The sequence below is a fragment of the Dendropsophus ebraccatus genome, chromosome 9 (assembly GCF_027789765.1).
Source record: "Dendropsophus ebraccatus isolate aDenEbr1 chromosome 9, aDenEbr1.pat, whole genome shotgun sequence".
NCBI classification, from domain to species: Eukaryota; Metazoa; Chordata; class Amphibia; order Anura; family Hylidae; genus Dendropsophus; species Dendropsophus ebraccatus.
The window spans coordinates 114,822,291-114,846,772 of NC_091462.1; the positions used below are offsets into that span (position 1 = coordinate 114,822,291).

The window sequence follows — 24,482 nt, forward strand, 5'->3', positions numbered from 1 at the left end:
AATGGGCACACAAGCATCAGAACTTGACCATGGGGTAGGAGTCCTGGTCTAATAAATCACTTTTTTCTTAATAATGGGAAGTGCAATGCCTGAATGCTTTTTCATTGGGAGCAGATGGAATGAGGAACATGGCAAAGCTGGTGACTCTGTTTCCAGATTCTGTAGGTCTCAATGTGATTATCTGTGATATAAACTGGAGAAACAAGTCCATGAAGGCCGCACCTCATGTATTACAGTATCTGCCGCAGATGACTTGCCAGATACCACAGGTTGCCTTCAGAGGTCCTGTGGTATCCAGGCCTCAGTGGGTTAGAGAACAAGGAAGACCCACACAATATATTAATGTTATGGCTGATCAGTGTATATTCATATGACGTTACTAACTTGTTAAGAGTTTCCCAGAAAACCATATATTTATAATTTCTGCATTTACTTTATTTCCCATCCCAGTTACCGTAGTATAAGGCATGACTAAGTTCTATACTTGGTTGTGTGGCGAGCACAAAGAGAACATGTAAGCATGACGCAGAGACTTTCCAGCACGAACTCCTTAGACCGTAGTCCTGCCATGATGAAGGCAACCTTATAGTTGTTGACTTTTGCATCATTTCACACAGTATTTAAAAACTAAAATATTTTTTTCTTTCCATTGCTCCTCATTCCTGTTCAGATTTGTCCCCTATGATGTTAGACCCCGCCACTGCGCACCCCAACTTGATCCTGTCTGATGGCTTGACCAGTGTTAAATATGGAGACGCTAAGCTCCCACTCCCTGACAATCCCAAACGCTTCAGTCAGTGCATCCTGGTGCTTGGTTCTGAGGGCTTTGATTCTGGCCGCCATTACTGGGAGGTGGAAGTGGGAGACAAGACTGCCTGGGATGTTGGTATGGCCAGCGAGTCCAGTAACCGCAAGGGTAAGATCAAGCTGAATCCCAAGAACGGCTACTGGGCCATCTGGCTGAGGAACGGTAACGCCTACAAGGCTTTGGAGTCTCCTTCCAAGACCTTGGTCCTTAACTCCAAACCGAAAAGAATTGGGGTTTACATTGATTACGAGGGAGGTCAGATTTCCTTCTACAACGCTGATGACATGACGGCTATCTACACGTTCAGGGCCACGTTCACCGAGAAGCTGTATCCTTACCTGTCCCCGTTTCTGCATGACTCCGGACGCAATTCTGACCCTCTGCGTCTTGTACATAACTAAGCAGCCAAGTGGTCGTGAGGGGTGATTCCCCTCTATCCAATGTTAGATATAATTCCATCCCGTCGCCAGCCGCTGCTCATGTCCACGGTTCGGTTGCATTTTTTGTTAGATGTACGTGTTAACTTCCTGATACTGTGATTTTAATTTAGTTTTTTGCGTTGTACCTTTATTTTTTAAATAAATTCATCAAATGACCCATAAGGAATGCTCTTAATTTTATGTGAAATGGAGGGCAACTGTTCAACAGTAACCAACCACTATACCCTCTTTAGACTGTCACAAGTCATGTATTCTCCACCACTTTTTTGCGACTTCCACCTGAGCTTTTTAAAGGCCTGCCGCTTACAGCAGGAGCAGTGTCTTAGGCTATGTTCCGGCAAAATCTGTGTGTCTTAGGCTATGCTCCCACAGTGTTTTTTGTGTCTTGGGCTATGATTTCACAAAGTCTAAGGGCCCTATTCCACCAGACGATTATCGTTTGCATAGTCGTTAACGATTTCAAACGACCGCTATTACGAAAGATCTGAAAACGTTCACTCATTTCCATGGAACGATAATCGTTACTTATGATCGTAATTGCGATCGTTTGTTCTTTGCTATTTATTCGCTATTGCGTTCGGATCTATTGCGAACGACCGAACGATGTCTTATTCAATGCGAACGATTTGCGAACGTTTTGCGAACGAGCAATGATAAAAATAGGTCCAAATCTATTCAAACGATGAACGATTTCTCGTTCGGTCGTTAATCGTTAACTGCTATTCAACCGAACGATGATCGTTTAGATTCGAACGATTTAACGATAATCTGAACGATAATCGTCCGGTGGAATAGGGCCCTAAGGCTTATTTGGATCCTCAGAAAAACAATGAACAGTTCAGATGATATTTAAACCTCTATTCTGCATTTGTTTATTTTAGAGCTGTAGTAAAAGTAAAACTTCTAGCACTTTAATTTTATGACTTGAATTGTGCAGTTTCTGCCATGGATAGGACTTGTTTCTCCAGCAAATCCCACAAATCGATCCAAACAAAATCTTTATAGGCCAAGTCAACACATTGATCTTTGTCATGTTCCTCATATCATTCCAATTCGTCTTTTCCATGCGATTTATATAGTTTGTGCCATAATAAACCCTTGTTTGTTTGTTTTTTTTACCCCCGTGACTTGATGGATGAGGTGTAGGGAATGTTCTTGCTCTGTCACACTTAGCTACTTACCACGTGTTGAAAGTGAACACTCGCATAGTATATCCGGCCCTATGTTTGCTGTGTGGCCGGGATGATATTCAGCATTAATAAGGCCCCTGCCATAAAAGAGGGACTTGGTGTGTATAATGGTAAGTTAGGTAATTTGTGTCATTGTAACATACACATGATGCCAGGACATGATTTCCAGCAGATCATTGGCTGTCACACTGGCCCCCGCCATCTTGTCTTCTTCCCACAATGCATCTTGGTGCCATCTTTCACAGGTAGGTGATGCGCTGGCACACACACCACTACAGATACAGTGGGGAAAAAATATATTTGATACGTCAATGTTTTTTTTTTGTTTTTTTTAATTCTGTGTGATGTTTTAGCATAAGCAATAGGATACCTATATAACAAAATGTACTATAACAAGGGCACATGGAGCTCAAGGGAGTTAGTGGGTTATTAGGACATTCATCAGTGTCCACAAACTGTTTCCATTAGGAATATGGTTGATATACTCCACCTTATGGAGATAAGGAGGGAGTGTCCCAGGTATAGAGGCTTTGGTGGCATTGACTAGGTGAGTTGGTAGGTCTCAGTTGGGATATTCGTGAGGTGGATGAGGAAGAAATCATGCAAAAAAAGGATAGGGTAGTCCATAAGACTAAGGGCCCTATTCCACAGTAACGATGATCGACTAGATCGGGCCCAATTCGGCCGATTATCGTTCGGTGAAATAGAGAGAACGATCAGCCGATCGCGTCATCGGCTCATCGTTCATTTAGGGCCAGACCTAAAATCATCGTTCCCCCACCGCGCATCACTACGGTTGAATAGCGGTGCGCTCTATCGTTAGAATGGCCGGTCAGCTGACGGAGTGCTCAGCCAATCACAGGCCGGGGCCGCCGCGGCCAGTGATTGGCTGAGTGTGGCCTGTCAGCTGACCGGCCATTCTGAAGAAAGACCGCGCGGAGAAGAAGCCTGGACAGGTAATGTATGGTGCTGCAAGTACATGTCCTTGCAGCCCTCGCTCAACGATCATCGGGCCGTGGAAAAGGCCCAGTAAATGAGCGGCAATCTAGCAGATCCAAGAGCCAAGTTGCACCTGTGGAGGTCTAACAGACGGATCTGTAATCAGCTGATGCGATAAATAATACGCTCCACCCTCCACGGCCCGTATGCACTCTCGCCACCTCCATTGCTGAACAATAAGCATGCTCAAACACTTTTTAAAGTTTGCTCAACAACATTTTGAGAAGCCTGTGAAATACCGGAATAATGTATTGTGGTCACATGAGACCAAAATAGAACTCTTTGGGTGCCATTCTCCCCGCCCCAATGATTAGAGGCCTCAAGGCCCTGCGTGTCACCCCTAGACGAGCGGTGCTGTCTCTGGAGGAAAGTGGCCATGTATTTCTAATGCTGGAGAACCCCTTTAACCACCAAACAGTGCCAGTTTGTATAGTAGAACACTAGTGTCTGAGTTCTCATTGAATTAGCTTATTAAACATCAAACCTTTGCAATTTCATAATTTCTTGTTACTAAATATTTTGTATCCATCATTTTTGAGTTGAAATGTGGCTTCCAACCCTCAGTCAAAGATTAATTTGGTTCACAAGGTATAAAGGGTGTGGACCTCTGCTATACAGTGGTGCCTTGGATTATGAACATAATTCCAGGACTGCGCTTGTAATCCAAATACACTCTTAAACCAAAGCAAATTTATCCTTAAGAAATCACTGATATGCAGACAATTGGTTCCCCACTCCAAAAATAATAATTTTTATTCTGAATAACAGGTTAAACAAAGATTTAGAAACAACTTAATATGTATAAGTTACTGTAGAATATAAAAGCATGTGGTGTATATAATGTATAGTAACTGCATAACCCTGAAAACACTGCAGCTGGATATGTGATATATAAGTTACTGTACAGTATAGCAATCAGCATGTGGTATATAATGTATAGTAACTGTATAACCCTGATAACACTGCAGCAGCTGGATATGTGATATGTTACTGTACAGTATAGCGATCAGCATGAGGTGTATAATGTATAGTAACTGTATAACCCTGATAACACAGCAGCAGCTGGATATGTGATATATAAGTTACTGTACAGTATAGCAATCAGCATGTGGTGTATAATGTATAGTAACTGTATAACCCTGATAACACAGCAGCTGGATATGTGATATGTTACTGTACAGTATAGCAATCAGCATGTGGTATATAATGTATAGTAACTGTATAACCCTGATAACACAGCAGCTGGATATGTTACTGTACAGTATAGCAGCATGTGGTGTATAATGTATAGTAACTGTATAACCCTGATAACACAGCAGCAGCTGGATATGTGATATATAAGTTACTGTACAGTATAGCAGCATGTGGTATATAATGTATAGTAACTGTATAACTCTGATAACACAGCAGCTGGATATGTGATGTATAAGTTACTGTACAGTATAGCAGCATGTGGTGTATAATGTATAGTAACTGTATAACCCTGATAACACTGCAGCAGCTGGATATGTAATATATAAGTTACTGTACAGTATAGCAGCATGTGGTATATAATGTATAGTAACTGTATAACCCTGATAACACAATAGCTGGATATGTAATATATAAGTTACTGTACAGTATAGCAGCATGTGGTGTATAATGTATAGTAACTGTATAACCCTGATAACACAGCAGCAGCTGGATATGTGATATATAAGTTACTGTACAGTATAGCAGCATGTGGTATATAATGTATAGTAACTGCATAACCCTGATAACACTGCAGCAGTTTGTAGATACAGGATGGAGCTGCAGATCCCCATAATGGAGAGGATGGGAAGCACAAGGGCGGACAGAGACTGCAGGGAGCATGAAGGAATGAGCAGGACAGATGTGGGCACAGTATAGCAGCACTGTCTGGGGAGAGAGGGGTTACAGTTATGGAGAGATTACCTCCACAGTCCTGTCCCCTGATGTAAGCCCCAGCCTGAAGTGGATCTGCTATGATTTGGAAGGTGAGGGAGACTTCCTGGGTCAGAGTACAGGGCTGTAGACACCGCTATGCAGACATGCCCCTCCCCCACTCCTCCTCCCACCCATTACAGGGAGCTCTTAAGACAAAGCAATGTTACAGTTTTGTACAAGTTACAATTTTGAAAAATTGTGAGCTCTTCCTGCAAAGTACTCTCAATCTAAGTTACTCTTAAACTGAAGTACCACTGTAGAGCATCTGTGTAAGGCTGCATTTACACACGGATAATTGACCAATTTATCTGACAGATTATTGAAGCCAAAGCCAGGAACAGACTATAAACCGAGAACAGGTAATAAAGGAAAGATTTCTCCTCTTTTCTAATCCATTCTAGGGTTTGGTTTAAAAAAAAAAAGAGATAAATTGGTCAATTATCTGTGTGTAAGCGCAGCCATGCAAGGTAAAGCAGGCTGCACATAGTATGTCACGACCTCCGTGTCTTTTGATATACAGTAAGTGATACTGCTGTATAGACCAAAATTCCTTCAGCACTATATCAGCACTAAGGTCTGTGCCATGCAGTGTAGCCCTCCTTATGTCTGATCTTCTGCTCAGGTAAGTGACAAAGCTCCTTCCTGGATATCTCAGAAGACTTGTTTCCTACGATGGTCAGTGGACTATGGTGAGCCATCCCAACGTGCTCATCAGAGCAGATTTCCTTTTTTTTTACGTTCTGGGGGAAGTTCCTGAATATTTTAGCACTGTGGAAGTTTTTCGTGCAGAGTCTTGGGTCTCTATTACGCAGTCCGATTAGTAATGTAACAGAGCACCGATCTGCTAGAACATTGCATGTTTACGGAGCCTATTACATGGCCTGATAATCAGACAGCAAGAGCCGTGTGTGTATATATAATAATTTAGCGATGTCCATGCGACCTTGCTTTACAAGTGTAAAATAATAAATTATATACTTACCTCTCCACATTCCCTGATGTTTTCCTGGCTTCTCACCGCAGCCACCAGTGCAATGTCAGAGCCAGTGTCTGAAGTGGCAGGCTACTCAGCCAATCACTGGCCGCACACTGTCCTGTCCCTACCAGTGTTACTTCAGACACCGGCTGGGAAGTTGCTGGAATACACTGTCGCCACAGTCGTCAGCCGAGCGTTACTATTACTTGTAGCAATATGTACTCGATAGTCGATTATAGGTCAGGAACAAAAGACACAATCAGCGATGATCGTTGTCACCGGTTGTCTTTATTACAAGGATCGATAATCTGCCAAATCATCCTGATTCACCAGATTATCGCTACGTGTAAAAGTCCTTTTTAGGAGGCTGCTCCTGTTCTCGTAAAAGAGTATATAGCGTTTGCAGTGTAAAAAGGCCCAGGGAGGTGAATGGTTGACATTGTCTGATTCCATGTCTTATTGGATGACAGATTTAAGGGCCAAATGGCATTCTCTATGCCAGTGCTTCTCAATTCCAGTTCTCAGGCCTCAGGTCATGTTTTGAGGATTTCCTCAGTATTTAACAGGTGATTATAATTATAGTCAGTGCATCAGGTATTATCACAGGGGATCTTTGTATGGGATATCCGCAAAACATCACCTCTTGGTGAGGACTGGAGTTGAAAGCACTGCTCTATGCGGTGGTCGCTTATTGTTGCTCTTGAAAACTTGTCTTGTGGCAGGAACAGGTTTTGTGCAGGGACTGGTCGGGGTCTCGCTACTAGTTCAGCTGAAGATAATGCTTGCAGTCATTTTTACAGACAATAATATAGAAGCTAGAGATGTTGGGGGAGCAAAAGATCTGTCAGCTACAGCAGCCAGTGACCATCCCTACTGCAGTTTTTTCCAGTGCTCCCATCCACTCTAGCTCCTGATGTAGCCAGTGATGTATTATAGAGGTGGCACTTTTAGTGATGATGGGTCACTAAAGATTTATTTATTGTGCATAGATCTGCTAGGGACTATGCTAAATTTATGTCTGAGGATCAAGAGGAAAAGTATACAGTTGTGCCTTGGATTACGAGCATAATTCGTTCCGGGACCGCGCTCGTAATCCAAATCCACTCTTATACCAAAGCAAATTTTCCCATAAGAAATTATTGAAATGTAGACAATTGGTTCCACACCCCAAAAATCATTTTATAATCATTATAGCAGCAGTGTGTATAGCTGAGTGTGAGTGCAAGCACATTATAGCAGCAGTGTGTATAGCTGAGTGTGAGTGCAAGCACATTATAGCAGGTATGGAAAGGATGGGAAACACAAGGACTGATAGAGACTGCAGGGAGCATGAAGGAATGAGCAGGGCAGATGTGGACACAGTATAGCAGCACTCTCTGTCCGGGGAGAGAGGGGTTAAAGCTATAAAGAGATTACCCCCACAGTCCTGTCCCCTGATGCAAGCCCCAGCCTGAAGTGGATCTACTATAAATTGGAAGGTGAGAGAGACTTCCTGGGTCAGAGTACTGTGCTGCAGACCCCGCTATGCAGGCCATGCCCCTCCCCCACTCACGCTCCCACCCAATACCAGGAGCTCTTAAACCAAAGCAATGCTCTTAAACCAAGTCACAATTTTGAAAAACTGTGAGCTCTTCTTGCAAAACACTCTTAAACCAAGTTACTCTTAAACCAAGGTACCACTGTATAGCGTTTATAGCTATTAAAAACAGAAAAGACATTAGCCTTAGCTCCTAGCACTATACTATGTATTTGGCCTACAAATAGCATGTGATGTTTCATGTGGAGGTACAATGAGGAGGTTGGTCATCAGAAAATGTAGTGGTCTGGATACATCGGGTGCTGGTCCAAAAATTTTTTCTTTTTTATTTTTCATAGAAAACAGCACTTCCTTTTTTTTTGTTTGTTTGTTTTCTCTGAGTGTCAGAAAACAGGAAGTCCAGTGTTTTCCAGGTCATCTGAGCGCTCAGAGAAGGCAGTCATGTGATTCACTGACACATTGAGCTGTAAAAATCTAAACTGGACGGACTTTGTGTTTTTGTGTTTTGTTTTTTTTTTTTTTTGTTTTCTTTCCCCCCCCCCCAACCAGCACTAGTCTAAAAGCTTCAGGAGTCTGGACTTGGATTTCAGAAAAGTTTAGCTTTGTTTTAAAGTGTGAAAACCTTAAAAAAAAAAAAAAAAAAAAAAAAAATGTAAATGGCAAACTTGCTTTATATCACTTCTATTGATTTTGAAAGTTATATCGACAGCGACACTTTAAATATACAATGCTATGGCAATACAAGGAAGTAAGGCCAAAACCCAAACAAAGGAGGAAGTGTAAGAAACTAAGAAGAGGAGAGGGAAGGATGGGGAATGACTTTACAGGGAGAGTAAGGGTGGTATTACACGGAACGATAATCGGCCGAATTGGCCCGATTCGGCCGATTATCGCTCCGTGTAATAAATGCAACGATTAGCCGATGACATCGGCTGATCGTTGATATAGGTTAGAACCTATTTTCGTCGGGCGCCGACCGCACACCGCTGCGTGTAATAGCGGTGCGTGGCCGGCGACTAACGATATACATTACCCATCCACGTTCCAGGGCTGCTCCTGCCGTCCGCTTCTCCCGGGGTCCCGCGCGCGCTCTAGCGTCACAGAGGCCTGTCAGCTGATAAGCCGCTCAGCCAATCACAGGCCGCGGCGGTCCCGGCCTGTGATTGGCTGAGCGGCCTACCAGCTGACAGGCCGCTTTGACGCTAGAACGCGCGCGGGACCCCGGGAGAAGCGGACGGCAGGAGCAGCCCTGGAACGTGGATGGGTAATGTATGCCAGTTTAGCAAGGGCTGCTCGTTTACAGGTATTATCGGGCCCTGCTCGGCCCGTGTAATACCACCCTAAGGGCATCTCAGCGGGCCAAGACAGATTTGAACTCTGTTGTATTGGTGAATTGGTCCCAAAAATACCATGTCTTAAATTGCGAGGACCTGTTGTGAAGTTGAGCCGTGAGGTCTTCCATGCACTTAGTGTCTTCGACCCTACGCAGATGTAATTGAACCTGGAATTACCAGCTAAACCCACATGCCGGAACAAGCAATTGCTTAAAGAGAGAGAGCGACTAGTTGGGGGAAAAAGGGCCTCCCGGCGAGGCGCTGTAAGGGGAGTCACTGCGACTATGACTAGTTGTTCAAGAAGTTATTTAATGCAGGGATTGGGAGGCTAGCATAGTAATAGGTGAGGGTTAGCCAAGACGGTGTTGGGGGAAAGATAAGGGGATAATGTGATAGAGAGATCTTTAGGGACAAAGGAATTTTGGTGGGGAGCTGTTAGGTGAGCAAAAGGAGTGGGGGTTATGGGTATTAAGGATCCAGACAGCAGAGGACAGGCATCTTTGGTTACTGTCAATGGTTCTTTTCTTTTTATAGGTGAAAAATTAGTGTGGATTGTTGGACACTCATACGTGAATTGGGCAGCAAGACTTGCCGCAAAACACTCCGATGGATTGCTGTTGGGTCTGCCTAAGGAAAAGTGCACGGTGAAGTGGTTCGGCAGGGAAGACCTTCAGTGGAAACAGTTGCATCGGTTTATAAATGAGATTGCTGAGGGGAGTGCTCCCCCTGATGTGATCGTCGTGCATGCAGGTGGCAACGATTTGGGTCGTCTTAAGTCTTTGCAACTGATAACAGACATCTGGGTGGAACTTGGCATTTGGTTGGCGAGATGGCCAGAGGTTGTGGTTATGTGGTCCTGCATTGTGCCGAGAAGACGGTGGAGGTATGCAGAGTCTATGCAGGCCATTGAGAGATGCCGGAAGAAAGTGAACAAGGCTGCTGGGGATTTTGTTTTGGCTCGAGGAGGTGCAGTTATTAAGTATGATAACTTAATTGACTATAGGTGTGAAGAGCATTTTCACACAGATGAAAGTTTGTCTAACATTGGACTGGATATTTTTAATAATGCACTGCAGGAGGCGCTGAAAAAGTGGTGGAACACACAGAGGTAATGTTAGGTTGGGGTGGTGGAAAGTATGGCAGCCAGTGGGGGACCCTACTTTGGTGACAAAAATCGCAATTCGAGATCCAAACCCCAGTGTGCAAAACATTTTCCAGGCAGCCTTAGGGCTACATCTAACTTCTTCAGCCACCAATAATCAAATGCAGTATTTCGAGTTGTGCTCATCTCTAATCGCTGGCCTTTTGTGTCAGGCTTTCCTGTTGTACTTTACTGTTGTGTTTTATTAATAAAGTGCAGTCTGTGCTGCAAAATTTTTCTACCAAACATTTGTTGTGTTTATTTGGTTGGGGAGTGGTTCATCTCCTAAGAGTGACAAGTTGAGGAATGGGAACTCCCAACAAGGAGCCATTGCAACCACAACTACAGTGGTTTGCAATAAAATAGAATATCAACAATTTTTTTTTCAGTAATTCAATTCAAAAAGTGACCTCATACTGTATATTCTATAGAGACATTACATAGAGAGTGAACTTTTTCAAGCGTTTATTTCTGTTAAAGTTGATGATTATGGATTACAGCCAAGAAAAACCCAAAAGTCAGTATTTCAGAAAATTAGAATAATTTAAAAGGTCCCATAGTCTGTTTTAAAAGGTCCCATAGTCTGGTTCAGTATGCAACACAATCATGGGGAAGACTGCTAACTTGACAGATGTCCAGAAGGCAGTCATTCTCTCACACACACACTCCACAAGGAGGGTAAGCCACAAAAGTTCATTGCTAAAGAAGCTGGCTGTTCTCAGAGCGCTGGATCAAAGCATATTAAAGGAAAGTTGAGTGTATGGAAAAAGTGTGGTAGAAAAAGGTGCACAAGCAATCGGGAGAACCGCAGTCTTAACAGGATTGTAACGAAAATGCCATTCAAAAATTTGGGAGATTCACAAAGAGTGGACTGCTGCTGGAGTCAGTGCTTGTCAAGCCAATCCTGACCAAGAAACAAGGCCAGAAGCGTCTTATCTGGGCCAAGGAAAAGAAGAACTGGACCATTGGTCTACAAACTGCGGCCCTCCAGCTGTTGCAAAACTACAGTTCCCATCATGCCTGGATTTGTAGTTTCGCAACAGCTGGAGGGCCGCAGTGTGGAGACCCATGAACTGGACTGTTGATCAGTGTTCCAAGGTGCTGATTTGAGATGAAAGTAAATTTTGTGTTTCATTTGGAAATCTAGGTCCCAGAGTCTGGAGGAAGAGTGGAGAGGCACACAATTCAAGCTGCTTGAGGTCTAGTGTGAAGTTTCCACAATCGGTGATGGTTTGGGGAGCCATATCATCTGCTCGTGTAGCTTCACTGAGTTTCATCAACACCAAAGTCAACGCTGCCATCTACGAGGAAATTTTAGAGCCCTTCATGCTTCCCAGCAGGATTTGGCAATTGCCCAGCAAACTCACCAGACCTTAACCCCATAGAGCAGTGCTTCTCAATTCCAGTCCTCAGGCCTCACCAACAGGTCATGTTTTGAGGATTTCCTTAGTATTTCACAGGTGATAAAATTATACTCAGTGCATCAGGTATTATCGCAGGTGTGCTTTGTATGGGATATCCTCAAAACATGACCTGTTGGTGAGGCCTGAGGACTGGTATTGCGAAGCACTGCCATAGCAAGAATTATTACTCACCGATAATTCACTTTTCATAAGCTCCTCATGACAGCACCACAATGGAGGACGTCACCCTTGACCCTATCAGGAACAGGAAATCACAGAGGTTAAAAGGGCACTTCCCATGTTCCCCCTCAGTGTTATTATAACGAAACCATACAGGATCATACACTAATAAGGGCGGGAAATCTAAGGGTGCTGTCAAGAGGAGCTTATGAAAAGTGAATTATCGGTGAGTAATAATTCTTGCTTTTCACTGCGTCCTCATGACAGCACCACAATGGAGACATACCAACTTAGACTTTCAGGGAGGGACAACCGCCTGGAGCACTTTTCTCCCAAAAAGCCAGGTCCTGAGAAGTGCCTATATGCATACGGTAGTGCTTGAAAAACGTTTGGGGTGAAGACCACGTGGCTGCCTTACAAATTTGTTCGAGGGAGGCTGATCTAGCTGCCCATGAAGCTGCTGTGGCTCTAGTAGAGTGCGCTTTCAGACCTGTAGGGGGATCTTTCCCCATTGTAGTGTAGGCTTCACAGATGGCTGTTTTGATCCATCTTGCAATGGAACTCTTTGTTGCTTTTTTGCCCTTGTTGGGGCCTTGGAATTGAAGCAGTAGGTTTTCATCTTTCCTATGCTCTTTAGTAGTTTCCAGATACTGGATAATAGATCTTCTTACGTCTAAATTTTGAAAAAGTTTTTCTCCTTCATTCTTTGGGTCACTACAGAAGGATGGGACTACTATATCTTGAGATCTATGGAAGTCTGTGACGACTTTGGGAAGGAATGAAGGGTTTAGTTTGAATATTATTCTGTCGTCTAGAATAGTGCAAAATGGTTCCATAATAGATAATGCCTGAAGTTCCCCAACTCTTCGGGCCGTAGTTATGGCTATTAGAAAAGCTGTTTTAATGGTGAGGAATTTCAGGGAAATTTCATTGATCGGTTTAAAAGGCTCCTTAGAAAGACCAGACAAGACTATGTTTAAGTCCCAGGGAGGAGCCAGGTTTTTGATTTTGGGCTTCATCCTGGCTACTGCCTTAAAGAAGCATCTTATCCACCTATGGTCTGCTATTTGGGTATCGTATATACAAACTAGAGCTGACACTTGGACCTTTAGGGTATTTATGGATAATCCCTTATCCAGACCATCTTGCAAGAAATCCAAAATTCTGGGGATATCAGGATGGAGCATATCAGGCGGAAAGTCACCACACCAAGAATAGAACTTCTTCCATTGTTTTAAGTAGATAGAAGAGGTGACTTCTTTTTTTATTTTTTAGCAAGGTCTCTATCACTTTGTCAGATAGTCCTCTAGCTGAGAGGAGGGACTTTTCAAAAGCCATGCCGCTAGGTGCAAACTTTCTAGATTTGGATGGCATAAAGGACCTTGTGTCAACAGATCTTCTTGTAGAGGAAGAACAACTGGGCCCTGGAGGACTAGAGACTTTAGGAGACTGAACCAAGCTCTCTTGGGCCACATTGGAGCTACCAGGATCACCAAGGTCTGGCTTAGGTAGATCTTTTGAAGAGTCCTCGCGATCAATGGGAAGGGAGGGAATGCGTATGCCAGCTTGAAATTCCAATTTTGTTGAAGGGCATCCAGAGCATCTGGTTGATCCTTGGGATTTTAGAGAAAAAAACTTCTGTGCTTTTTTGTTGGACCTTGAGGCAAACAGGTCGATCTCTGGACAACCCCATTTCTTTACTAAGCTGGAGAATATCTGGGTATTTAACTCCCACTCTCCTGGAAGGACTTGATGGCGACTTAAATAATCTGCTAGTATGTTGTCCGTACCTTTTAGATGGATCGCGGAGACAGATGACACTCTCCGCTCTGCCCAGGAGAATATTTTTGCTGCCAGTTTCTGAAGGAGAGAGGATTTTGTGCCCCCTTGATGCCTGAGATATGCCACTACTGTTGCATTGTCTGATAGAACTTTGATGTCTTTGTGAATCAGAAGGGATTCTGCTGCCTTCAGCGCTTCCCAGACCGCTCTCAGTTCTCTGTAATTTGACGACTGCTTCCGATAAACTTCCTGCCATTGACCCTGGAAGTGCAGACCTTGAATATGCGCACCCCATCCCCAAAGACTGGCATCTGTGGTGATCTGGATTGGTGTTTTCGGATTCCAACAGACTCCTCTGGTGAGGTTTTGTCTGATCTTCCACCAGATGAGAGAAGATTTGACCCTTAGGGGAATAGTCATTTTCTTGTCTATAGACAAAGGAGATCTGTCCCATACCTGCAGTATGTTGGTCTGGAGAGTCCGAGAGTGGTGCTGACACCAAGGTACTGCCGGAATACATGATGTCATCAGACCTAATAGGGACATAGCTTTCCTTATTGATATTACCGATTTCCTTCTGAAATCCTCCACTTTGGATATCACCGCCATGACTTTCTCTTCCGGTAGGAATGTCATCTGGTTTTTGGAGTCCAGGATCATGCCAAGGAATTTCTTCCTGTGGGAGGGAACAAGATCCGACTTGGGAAAGTTTATTATCCATCCTAACGTCTGAAGATAATCTAGGACCAGGTGTATATGTCCTAAAAGGATGGATGGGGATGGCGCAATAAGGAGAAGGTCGTCCAGGTAAGGGACTACAGTAATGTCCTGTAATCTCAGGTTTGCTACTGCTTCCAACATCACCTTCGTGAATAACCAAGGGGCTGAAGATATCCCGAATGGGAGAGCTGTAAATTGGAAGTGATGAACTGCCTGAGATGATTGAATTGCAAACCTGAGGTATTTCTGATGTGAGGGGTGTATTGGGATATGAAAGTAAGCATCTTTCAGATCGATTGTAGCTAGAGCTGCATTTGGGTAAATCAGAGGAATGATAGTTTTGAGAGTTTCCATCTTGAATTTTTTGTATCTTAAAAACTTGTTTAGGAATTTCAGATTTATTATGGTCATGAATGTCCCGTTGGGCTTCGGAACCAGAAATAAACTGGAATAATGCCCCAGACCTATTTCCTCTGGAGGAACTGGAATTACAGCTCCTAGTTTTAGCAGCTCTTTTACCCCGTCCATCAACTGGTCCTTCATCTTGTCTGATTGGTAGTGGGTAACATGAAATTTTGGGGGGGGAAGAGAGGAGAAGTCCAAGAGGTACCCTTCTCTTAGGATGTTTAGAATGAATTTGTTCTGAGTGACTTTCTCCCAGTGTATTACAAAGTGAGATAGTCTTCCCTTACCTCCTTTAGGGTAGGACCAGCGGCCAGATTTGCCTTTGCCTTTATAATCCTGCTTTTTTTGTGTGTAGGGACGAAAAGGCTTTTTACCTTTCTGTTGGTTCGAGTCAGGAAACTTCTTTTTCCTGTCTGCCGCCTTCTCCAGGATTTCTTCCAGGTCTTGGCCGAACAGCAGCTTACCCTGGAAAGGGAATTGACAAACTTTATTTTTGGATGCTACATCTCCCTGCCAGTGTTTAAGCCAGAGAGCTCTTCTAGTGGCGTTAGATAATGCTGCAGACTTAGCGGCCATCCTAATGGTTTCTGCTGAAGCGTCAGCCAAAAACCCAGCTGCCATTTTAAGCATGGGCATAGCAGAGAGTAGCTCATCTCTAGATGTTTTGCCCTCAATATGAGCTTCTAATTGTTCAAGCCAGATGTTTAAAGATCTTGCTACGCTCGTGGCTGCGATGTTGGGATTTAATATCGCAGTGGAGGCTTCCCAAGACTTCCGCAGGAGTCCTTCCATTTTTCTATCCATGGAATCCTTCAATTGGGAGGCATCCTCAAATGGCAATGATGTTTTTTTAATTATTTTGGTTACTGGTATGTCTACCATAGGGGTTGTAGACCAGGTTTCAGAATCAAATTTCATCAAATGCAAATCTGGACTTGAATTCTTTAGAAATCTGAAGCCTTTTTTCTGGTTCTTTCCATTCAGAAAAGATCAAATCCTTAATATTCTCATGAGCGGGAAACACCTTCCGTTTTTTTGGTTTTAGGCCTGCAAACATAGCATCTTGTGCTGATAACGGTTGCTCAATGTCCTCTAATTCCATTACTGCTCTAACAGCTTTAATTAGAGTGTCAGCATTTTCAGATGAAAAGCAAAATTTAGTTGGTTCCTTATTAGGGGTAACCGTAGGTGTTTCTGTTGTGCAATCCTCCACATTATCCTCTATTTCCAAATTGTCTTCCTGTAAATTTTCTGATTCCGAGTCAGATATTTCATAGACCTTGCGTTTTTTTTGCAGGTGAATGTACAACAGAAGATGACAGACCTGGAGCAATTTTAGGCGATGAGGCAAATGGACTTTGTGTAGGGACAACTGGCACTATCCCCGATAAAGAGGCTTGAATCTCTTGACGGATAATAGAACGTATTTCCTCGGACACCGACGCCTGGGCCGGAGGATTAAGCTTTGCTAAACAGTTTTTACATAACATTTTGGTGTAGATTTCTGGTAGGCTGGCATTACATCCCACACAACTTTTGTCCATTGCTCTTTTTGGTATCTCCGTCTCCACCTAAGGATAGAGAGACACCAAAACAATATGATAGGGAATCATAAAAGAAAGAGTATCTATCATACAATAAGTAAGTGAACCGACTAAGGTCATAACTCACAGAGCCAGCAGGTATAGATCTCTCCACAGCCTCCCCACTCACAGCTTCCTGAACATCCATAGCAGAAGATATGCAGGAGTATAAGGCACATGAATAGGTTACTCACCAGCCTTTATAGTGTAGGGACCGCAGGAGATTTGAATTTAGCGCCATTTCCGCGCCGCGCCGCGTATTCCCATCAGCTGAGAGTTCCGGTGGGCGCGTGACGTCACCTACGCACATGACGCAGGCAACGTACGCTACGCACGCTATGCACCTACGTCAGTGCGTCGCTCTATTTGGAGAAGCGCGCGCATGCGCAGACCCACCAGCAAAGGCCGCAGGAGACCCGCCATGGATCCCGAGGGCCGCAGCGACTTCAAGCTCCCCTGCATCAACTCTGGGAGCGCCGCAAGGGGAGTGGGGACCGGAGGCACCTCAAGAAGATGCGACCACCAGGCAGAACATCCGGAAGGACCCTCAAGCCGCTCCATGCCTTGCCCCAATACCCATGACCACACAGGATCACAGGTAACCTCCGTGTTCCTTGGTCCTGTCAGGAACAGGAAAAACACTGAGGGGGAACGTGGGAAGTGCCCTTTTAACCTCTGTGATTTCCTGTTCCTGATAGGGTCAAGGGTGACGTCCTCCATTGTGGTGCTGTCATGAGGACGCAGTGAAAAGAGAATTTATGGGGTATTGTCAAGATGAAGATGAAAGACACCAGAGCCAACAATGCAGACGAGCTGAAGGCCGCTATCACAGCAACCTGAGCTTCACTAACCCCTCTGCAGTGCAGTGATCAGCTGATCGCCTTGATGCCGTGATTCATGCCAAAGGGGCCCCGACCAAGTACGGAGGGCATTTACTGTACAGAATTTTCATTTGGTCGACATTTCTGTGTTAAAAACATTGATTTTCAGTTGCTTTTATATAATAATCTAATTTTCTGAAATAAGGATTTTTGGTTTTTTCTTGGCTGTAATCCATAATCGTCAACTTAAATAAAAATAAATGCTTGAAAAAGTTCACTCTATGTAATGACTCTATAGAATATATGAGGTCACTTTTTGAATTGAATTACTGGGGGGGGGGGGACGTTTTGTTATTCTAATTTATTGCAAACCACTGTAGGTAGTTAAGGGGATGTTTAATGAAAGGTTTGGACTACCAACATAATTATAGGTAGGCAGAGATGAGCGTTAGCGAAGATGGCGCCGGGGGGAAGAGATAAGGGGATAGTATGGTGGAGTCTTCTTTGGGGACTAAGGTGGGTTCACACTGAGGAATCCACGTTGAGAAGTTCCTGCTGATACTGTTGCGTGCATCTCCGCCCATGCCCATCTCTATATCATCACCATCATCTCTTTATCATCACAGACAAAAAATGGAAGTCTAGGCTTAGTTCTAAACTTAGTGGTGAGAATGGGAGAATGAAAAGTGCAAGATTTAAGGATATTTTTTATAATTTAGATCGTAAAATGGGGAAATTAAAAAAAAAAAAAAACACTAAAAGTTCTTAAAATATGTTTAACATAAAAATCTGATTAAAACAATGGCTAATTTTCTGATGACACATTCCCTTTTAAACTTTATAGCAAAAGTTTAATTGGATGGAATCTGAAGTCATTTACTTCTGTGTTTGTCAGACATTACAGGCTAGACATCAGATGACTCTTAAGTGGCTTTGAAGTTCCATGTGTTGTGCTGCTGTAGGACCATCCGGAAAACCAAAATTTACATACTGAAATTTTAATTTCCTGGAGACTTTAGGCAGCACCAGCTTCCAACCCGGAATACTTGTTTTTACTATATTAAAAATACACTGGTTCCTGGTCTGGTGATCTACTTTATAGGGTGGATACTTACAAGCTTCATACATTTATTGCTAATTAACCCTGACCCCCTGACGAAGGAGACAAAACACGTGTTGGGGTTTGGCGGCATCCCAGGCGAGCAGCACATTACTTTATGGGTACGTTTACATGTTTACTGATGCACCAGCTACTTTTACCTGTGAGCTTCATACATATGGTCAAGCAGCTCATCTATTGATGGTTACTGGGGACAGGATGGCTCTGTTACTGGCTCACTATAGGTGTTATACCATTCTTCTATCTTATGCTGTGTAGCCTGAGGTGCTTTTTTTTCTAGTGTGGCATTCTGCATTTTATACTGCTTGTCTAAAAATTTTTGAACAATAAAATTGTATTTGCTATATTCTGGATGTCATAGATTGTTATTGAGTAGTAAGTTGTGACACCTAATCTTTTTCTTTCCATTTAGGATAATAATTTAATGGGTTAATGGTGGATGGCAGCAGGGGCGTAACTACCACTATAGCAGCCATTGCGGCTGCTATGGGGCCCCCCGCATCAGGGGGCCCCATGGCCTGCTCCTGCAATACACTGGGCCCCCTGAGCCGTCATCATTTGCAGCACCTGGGCCCTGCTAGTCTCCTGGGGGGGGCAGCCATTTCTAGTTACGCCCCTGGATGGCAGAGAGATCACTGCTGTCCATCACTGACTTGGGAGTATATGGCTGCTGATGGCTCCTGAGCTCGCTTCATAGTATTATTAAAAAGACATGGTATAGTTACTACATGATGCGTGAAAGCCCAGGGTTGCCTAACTGTATGGCACATGCCGTTAAAGTGTGCCTGTCAGCATGTGGGCTGATCTGATCACCCGTAAATTCCTCTCTTTGGCCAACAGTTTTAAGCTATCCATGGCTGCAAACATGCAGAGACCGTAATATGCTTAACTCCTATTGGATAAGAATTGGGATCCCGAATTTGGCCGAAGAGGAATTCACCGCCAATTAGGTCAGCGGACATTTTTCAACCAACAATTTTTTTATCCGAACATGTAGCAGCCGCTCTTGTTCACATCCGATGGCATTTGTTTCTCAGAGTGCATCCTATTATAGGAAAGTAAATCCTGTAACTCACTTTCTCTTATTTTTAGTGGAATTGTGTCAGGAACCATCACCCTCTGCTACACCAGAAAGGTTGCCTATGCCCTCCTCTACTGTGGAACCTGCCAGTAAAAAGTCAGTGGCCTTGGTAAAGAATTTAGTGTCTGCAGCAACATGGAGTCGTCATGGTAAGGTGTGAGCTGTATGGTTCCAGTATTCTGCAACTTGATGCTTCAGTCACATATAACTCCCAGTCTTGCCTTCAGTGGACATTGGTTTGCAAAAATTGATAACCCCATGTATTCTTGCATTAAAAATTTTAGGCCTGACCAAGTTTTTCCTGTTGTCTTAACAGCTTTTTAAAGTTGTCTGGTTGCAGTAGGGATTTCCCCACTGATATAAATATAGCTAAATTACTACCAGCAATGACAGTAAATGGTCATGCATGTGCAGATCTATATGCAGAGTGTATGTTTTGCGCGTATTTAGAATAGATTCCTTGTACTTTTAGCACTATTCCTTCCCTGTGCATGCACTGTTAGCTGATATATTGCTGCCTTTAACTGGAGATTTGTTGGAGTCTGGAATCCAGGGGATCTAATGCGGAGACAGATACTGTATATTAAAACTCTAAGAATTGTACTAAAAGTACCGCACATTGGTATCACAATGTGATATAAGAGACTTTGGTTTGCTGGAATATCCCTTTAAGTTGTTCTCTTTACCTTTTGCCTATCTGACGTTTCATATATGTTCCCCTCCCACACAACTGAACACCAATTTTTGGCTCTTTTCGGACAGTGCCCAAGTGTCATCTGTATCTAGGCAGATTTCATCTGATGTAATAAACCATTTATGTTTTGTTGAATGTTTTTCTTCTTGCCTCCTTCCAGGTGGTCGGAGGCCTTCTGTCTGGCTCATTGGGGACTCGTATATTTATTGGGCGGCTCAGAGGGCGTCAGAATGTCCAGATGGTCTTAATCTGGGATTCACTCATGCTGATTTGTCCTGGAGAGGTGTCCGTGATCTCAAGTGGTTGCAAGTTCTTCCTGAGGTTGTGGCTGTGAGCAATCTGAAAAAGCATCCCACCGTGTTGGTCATCCACGCTGGCAGCTACAACATAAGTTCATGTGCGGCTCTGAAGCAGCTCATTGCACTGATGCTCAGATTTTGATCATTTTGCTACCCTCTTCTCAGACTTGGTGATCGTGTGGTCGGAAGTGATTCCTAGAGTGTTTTGGTTTGGGGCTCGTGATCTTTCACTCATCAAAACAACACGCCGAGTGGTTAATTTGCGGGTCTCCGAGCATATTCGGTCAATGGGCGGTAACGTAATTCGGCACAAACAGATTGAAAAAAACTATAAGAACCTAATACTACCGGATGGCGTTCGGCTGAACAATGCCGGGTTGGACATATTTATATCAGAATTACGAGACGCTATTGATCAAGCCCTCGTTGTTCTGAGTAAGTCGAAGACGCTGGTACCTCCGCATACACAGACGTAGCCTCTGATACCTGATGCTAATAGGTGTCATCTCACTCCGTAAATACCATGACTAAGACCTTTGATCACCCCCACAATGCAGTCATGGTGTATTGGTTATCATGCCAGTTAGATGCCTTTTGTTACTCTTTCTGCCTGCCATGTTCCAAAGGACTATCTGTTCCTGTGTAAACTAGCCAAGAGTTCAGTCAACTCAGTGACAACCCCCCCCCCTTCCCCTTCACCGTCTTTAAATAGTGTGAGAAAGACAGATTTGCTGAGTTACAGCTAGAGTGTACACAGAGTAAACAGTTTGCGTTAAACCAATCGCTGCCAAAATGCCCAGGAAGCAATACATGCGGTGTAATGACGTCTCCTGCACCTATGAGCTTTGCACATACCCCCTATAAAATTAAGTTTGTAAATGTCCTGCTAGTCTGACTAGTCCCACATGGCGCACTTTAGGGGTCATTCCTGGGCACTGCTGCTTCCAGGGAGGCAAGATTACATCCAACTTGAGTGCGCCATCCGTGACTAATTCGGACTGAGGAACTGTCTACTTCTGATTCCCGCTGTCTGCCCGCTCTGTGGAGATGGTGGATACAGCCTATGACCTTTTAATCAATGGGGTTTCATTTCCTCCGGAGAGGGGGTTCTCAAATATTCTATGTAATAAAACAGGGAAATTCAAGTGTATGACAAATTGCTAAATAAATTCATTGTAACGGATGGTGCTTTCTATATTGTCAGGAATGTTGTTGCTTCTTTGGCTGTATATACGTCCAGAAGTAGTAATACGAACCCACATGGTGTCAGTGTATTATTACTAGATAAGGAAAGATCCGGTACTGGTATAACATCACAGATGGTGTACTGTGCACTGTACTCAGAGATTTATCAGGATATATTGTGCCTCTAAAATAGGCATTGTGTTGTTAACAGCGCAGTACAAACAATAATACCATCCATAGTTGTAGCAAGAGAGTTATATTCTTGAGTATTAGCTTGCTGACTCCCCTTGTGTAAGCTGTGTACACAGTATGATGGGTATTTAACCAAAGTCCTATTTTAGACATTGGACGTGTCAGGAATAAGTTGTTACCTGGGGACAGATACTTTCTCTCCGGCATGTGCACAAGTACCCAATGTACAAACTAGGCTGGCACCACAAACAGTGATAGAAGGAGTGCTAGTTTCCACAGCCTAAACAACATGCAAAAATACCAACAAAACGGCTGGAAAAAGTAAACTGCACCTCCTGATAGTAGAAAAATTATATACAATCTTTATTATTTATTCACATATATGCAAGGGACAGACATTTAAAACCATTAAAAAACACACAAAAATACTATTCACCGGTTCCAATCCAACACGGCAAAAACTGACCTATCATGAACAAAATACAAGGAGCAGCAGCACAAGTGAAAAAGGGAATAATCCAGATGAAATACAACTCAAACCATAAGTACCAATATCCAAAGGAAATATAATAAGGTGTTAAATACAGATGACCAAATGATACAAAGTAATCATACAGAGTATAAAGTGATGGCTGCCACCCCAGATATGGTCAGACCAGAACCACCCACGCGTTCGGTCACCTGGACTTTCTCAAGGGTGAGATTGAAGTCCCTCTTTGCAGGTTTTTATATTGTCGATTAATTAGTAATAAAGATCAAGTGTGCCGCTCAAAAAGATTACTCACACAGAGGATGAGGCTCCAGATCAATCAATCCCACGTTGGCGCGGCAGCGGCGCCATTACACCCTGATCACGTGTGTAGTCACGTGATCGCACAATGAACACATCATGATGATGCAAGCTGTGATCCTATGCGCATGCGCAATGATTAACACACATAATGCCAAAGGCATTGTTGTGTTAGTAGTGGCCACTACCGGTATTGCAATTATTGAGATGGAGTATCCTAATGCAGCAAAATATTAAAGGACAACTCCCGCGGGACCCCAAAAAAAAAAAAAAACACAGACACCATACTCACCATCTCTCCGGTGACGATCGCCACTCGATTCGCCCGCCGTCCGCCTCTCCGTCGCCGCCTTCCGCCATCCAGCGATGTTTCCAACTTCCGGGTCCAGGGGATGGAAAAGGCTGCCAGTGCGCTTGCGCACCGGCAGCCTTTTCATTGGCTGGAGCGCATCACATGGCTTCCAGCAAGCTCAGCTGAGCAAGCTGGAAGCCATGTGATGCACTCCAGCCAATGAAAAGGCTGCTGGTGCGCATGTGCACCAGCAGCCTTTTCATCCCCATTCACTTTGCATGAAGACGCCGAGGAGGAAGAAGACCCGGACCGCCCCTCGGCTCTGACGTCGTCGTCACCAGATGCCGCCCCGGAGAAGAGGACCGTGACGATCGTAATAGGTAATGTATACATTCCTTAACTTCCGGGGTGGGGGGTCGGGGGTCCGAAAGTGGGGGAAGGGGGCCAGGCCGGGTATTTAACCACATTACAAAGTTATATAACTTTGTAATGTGTGTTAAATGAGCAAAAAAAAATTTTTGTGGGAGTTGTCCTTTAAATAAGAAGTAATAAACTCATAGGTAAACACCCTAAGTATTCCTAGTATTCCAAACAATAAATGAGGAACACATAGGCTCCATTATAATATGCATGCTCATAATAGAGAGAGTCAAAATGCTCATGCGTTTTCATAATCGAAAACGCATGTGTGTGATCTAAACCTGACTCACAATAAGTGTGTGTGATGCGTCTTATCTAGTATTCAGCCACCACCATATGTCCATGTGCCCCAAAACTAATAAAAGGTAAAATACATGATACATAAAGGCACGCCAACGTAGGATGCAAAATACATATTAATATAATTACAATTGCTACTAGATAGACAAAATATTATAAGAAAAAGAGCAATAATTGTACAGCTACATTTTATGAAAAATCAAGTTAGTTATCTATCAGATCAAATTCATAAAAGTCCATATTTTTCTATACAAGTGGAGGGACGCAGAAGTGGTCCAATTCATGGGTGTACTCTTTATATCACTCTCCAGCCATGCACTTGCTTCTGACATATCAAAAATTTGCACATGTCCAACGAAGAAGATCTCCCCCATGGGTCAGTATCCTATTACCCCGGACAATGGAAGATCATAAGTTGCTCACGTTCCCACAAACGTCAATCATCATATGACAAAAGGCAAAAAGATAAACCTAAAACAATAACAAATGCATTTAATTGTTAGTATTAAATAATGGATGAGGCAAGATTAACCTTACCCATGTATCCCCCCATTAAACATGCACTCACCCATCCACCCCAACCCGCCCATCTCACCTCCCCAACAATGGGGCCCTCCATGAAATTATCCACCACCCCCACAAAACCACCACCACCAAAAAAACAAGTACCCAGACATAGCATCTCTCTTTTTTTGGATCACTTAACCCTCTAATATTCCTAGAAACCATCTTTTCTATTAAGTTGTACTCCAACAACTCACCAGGACGATCCCCGAGTCTCCATGCCGAACTGTGGAGAGCAGGCGGAAACTCGTCATGACTGTGACCAATAGGAAACGATTC

General features: G+C 43.6%; 1 protein-coding gene across 4 annotated transcripts in view; it reads left to right on the forward strand.

Moving 5' to 3' along the window:
* The window catches only part of LOC138801617 (nuclear factor 7, brain-like), a 34,534-nt gene extending 12,906 nt beyond the window's left edge, over positions 1–21,628 (forward strand). The window contains exons 7-8 of one of the 4 annotated variants that reach the window (XM_069984631.1): positions 19,479–19,616; positions 20,322–21,628. In XM_069984631.1, coding sequence (XP_069840732.1) covers positions 19,479–19,616; positions 20,322–20,602 — 419 coding nt within the window. In that variant the 3' untranslated portion in view covers positions 20,603–21,628. Of the gene's footprint in view, positions 1–670; positions 1,693–9,765; positions 10,598–19,478; positions 19,617–20,321 lie in introns of those variants that run through there. The other 3 variants (XM_069984632.1, XM_069984629.1, XM_069984630.1) reach the window with 3 other exon arrangements.
* Positions 21,629–24,482: the final 2,854 nt, after the last annotated feature.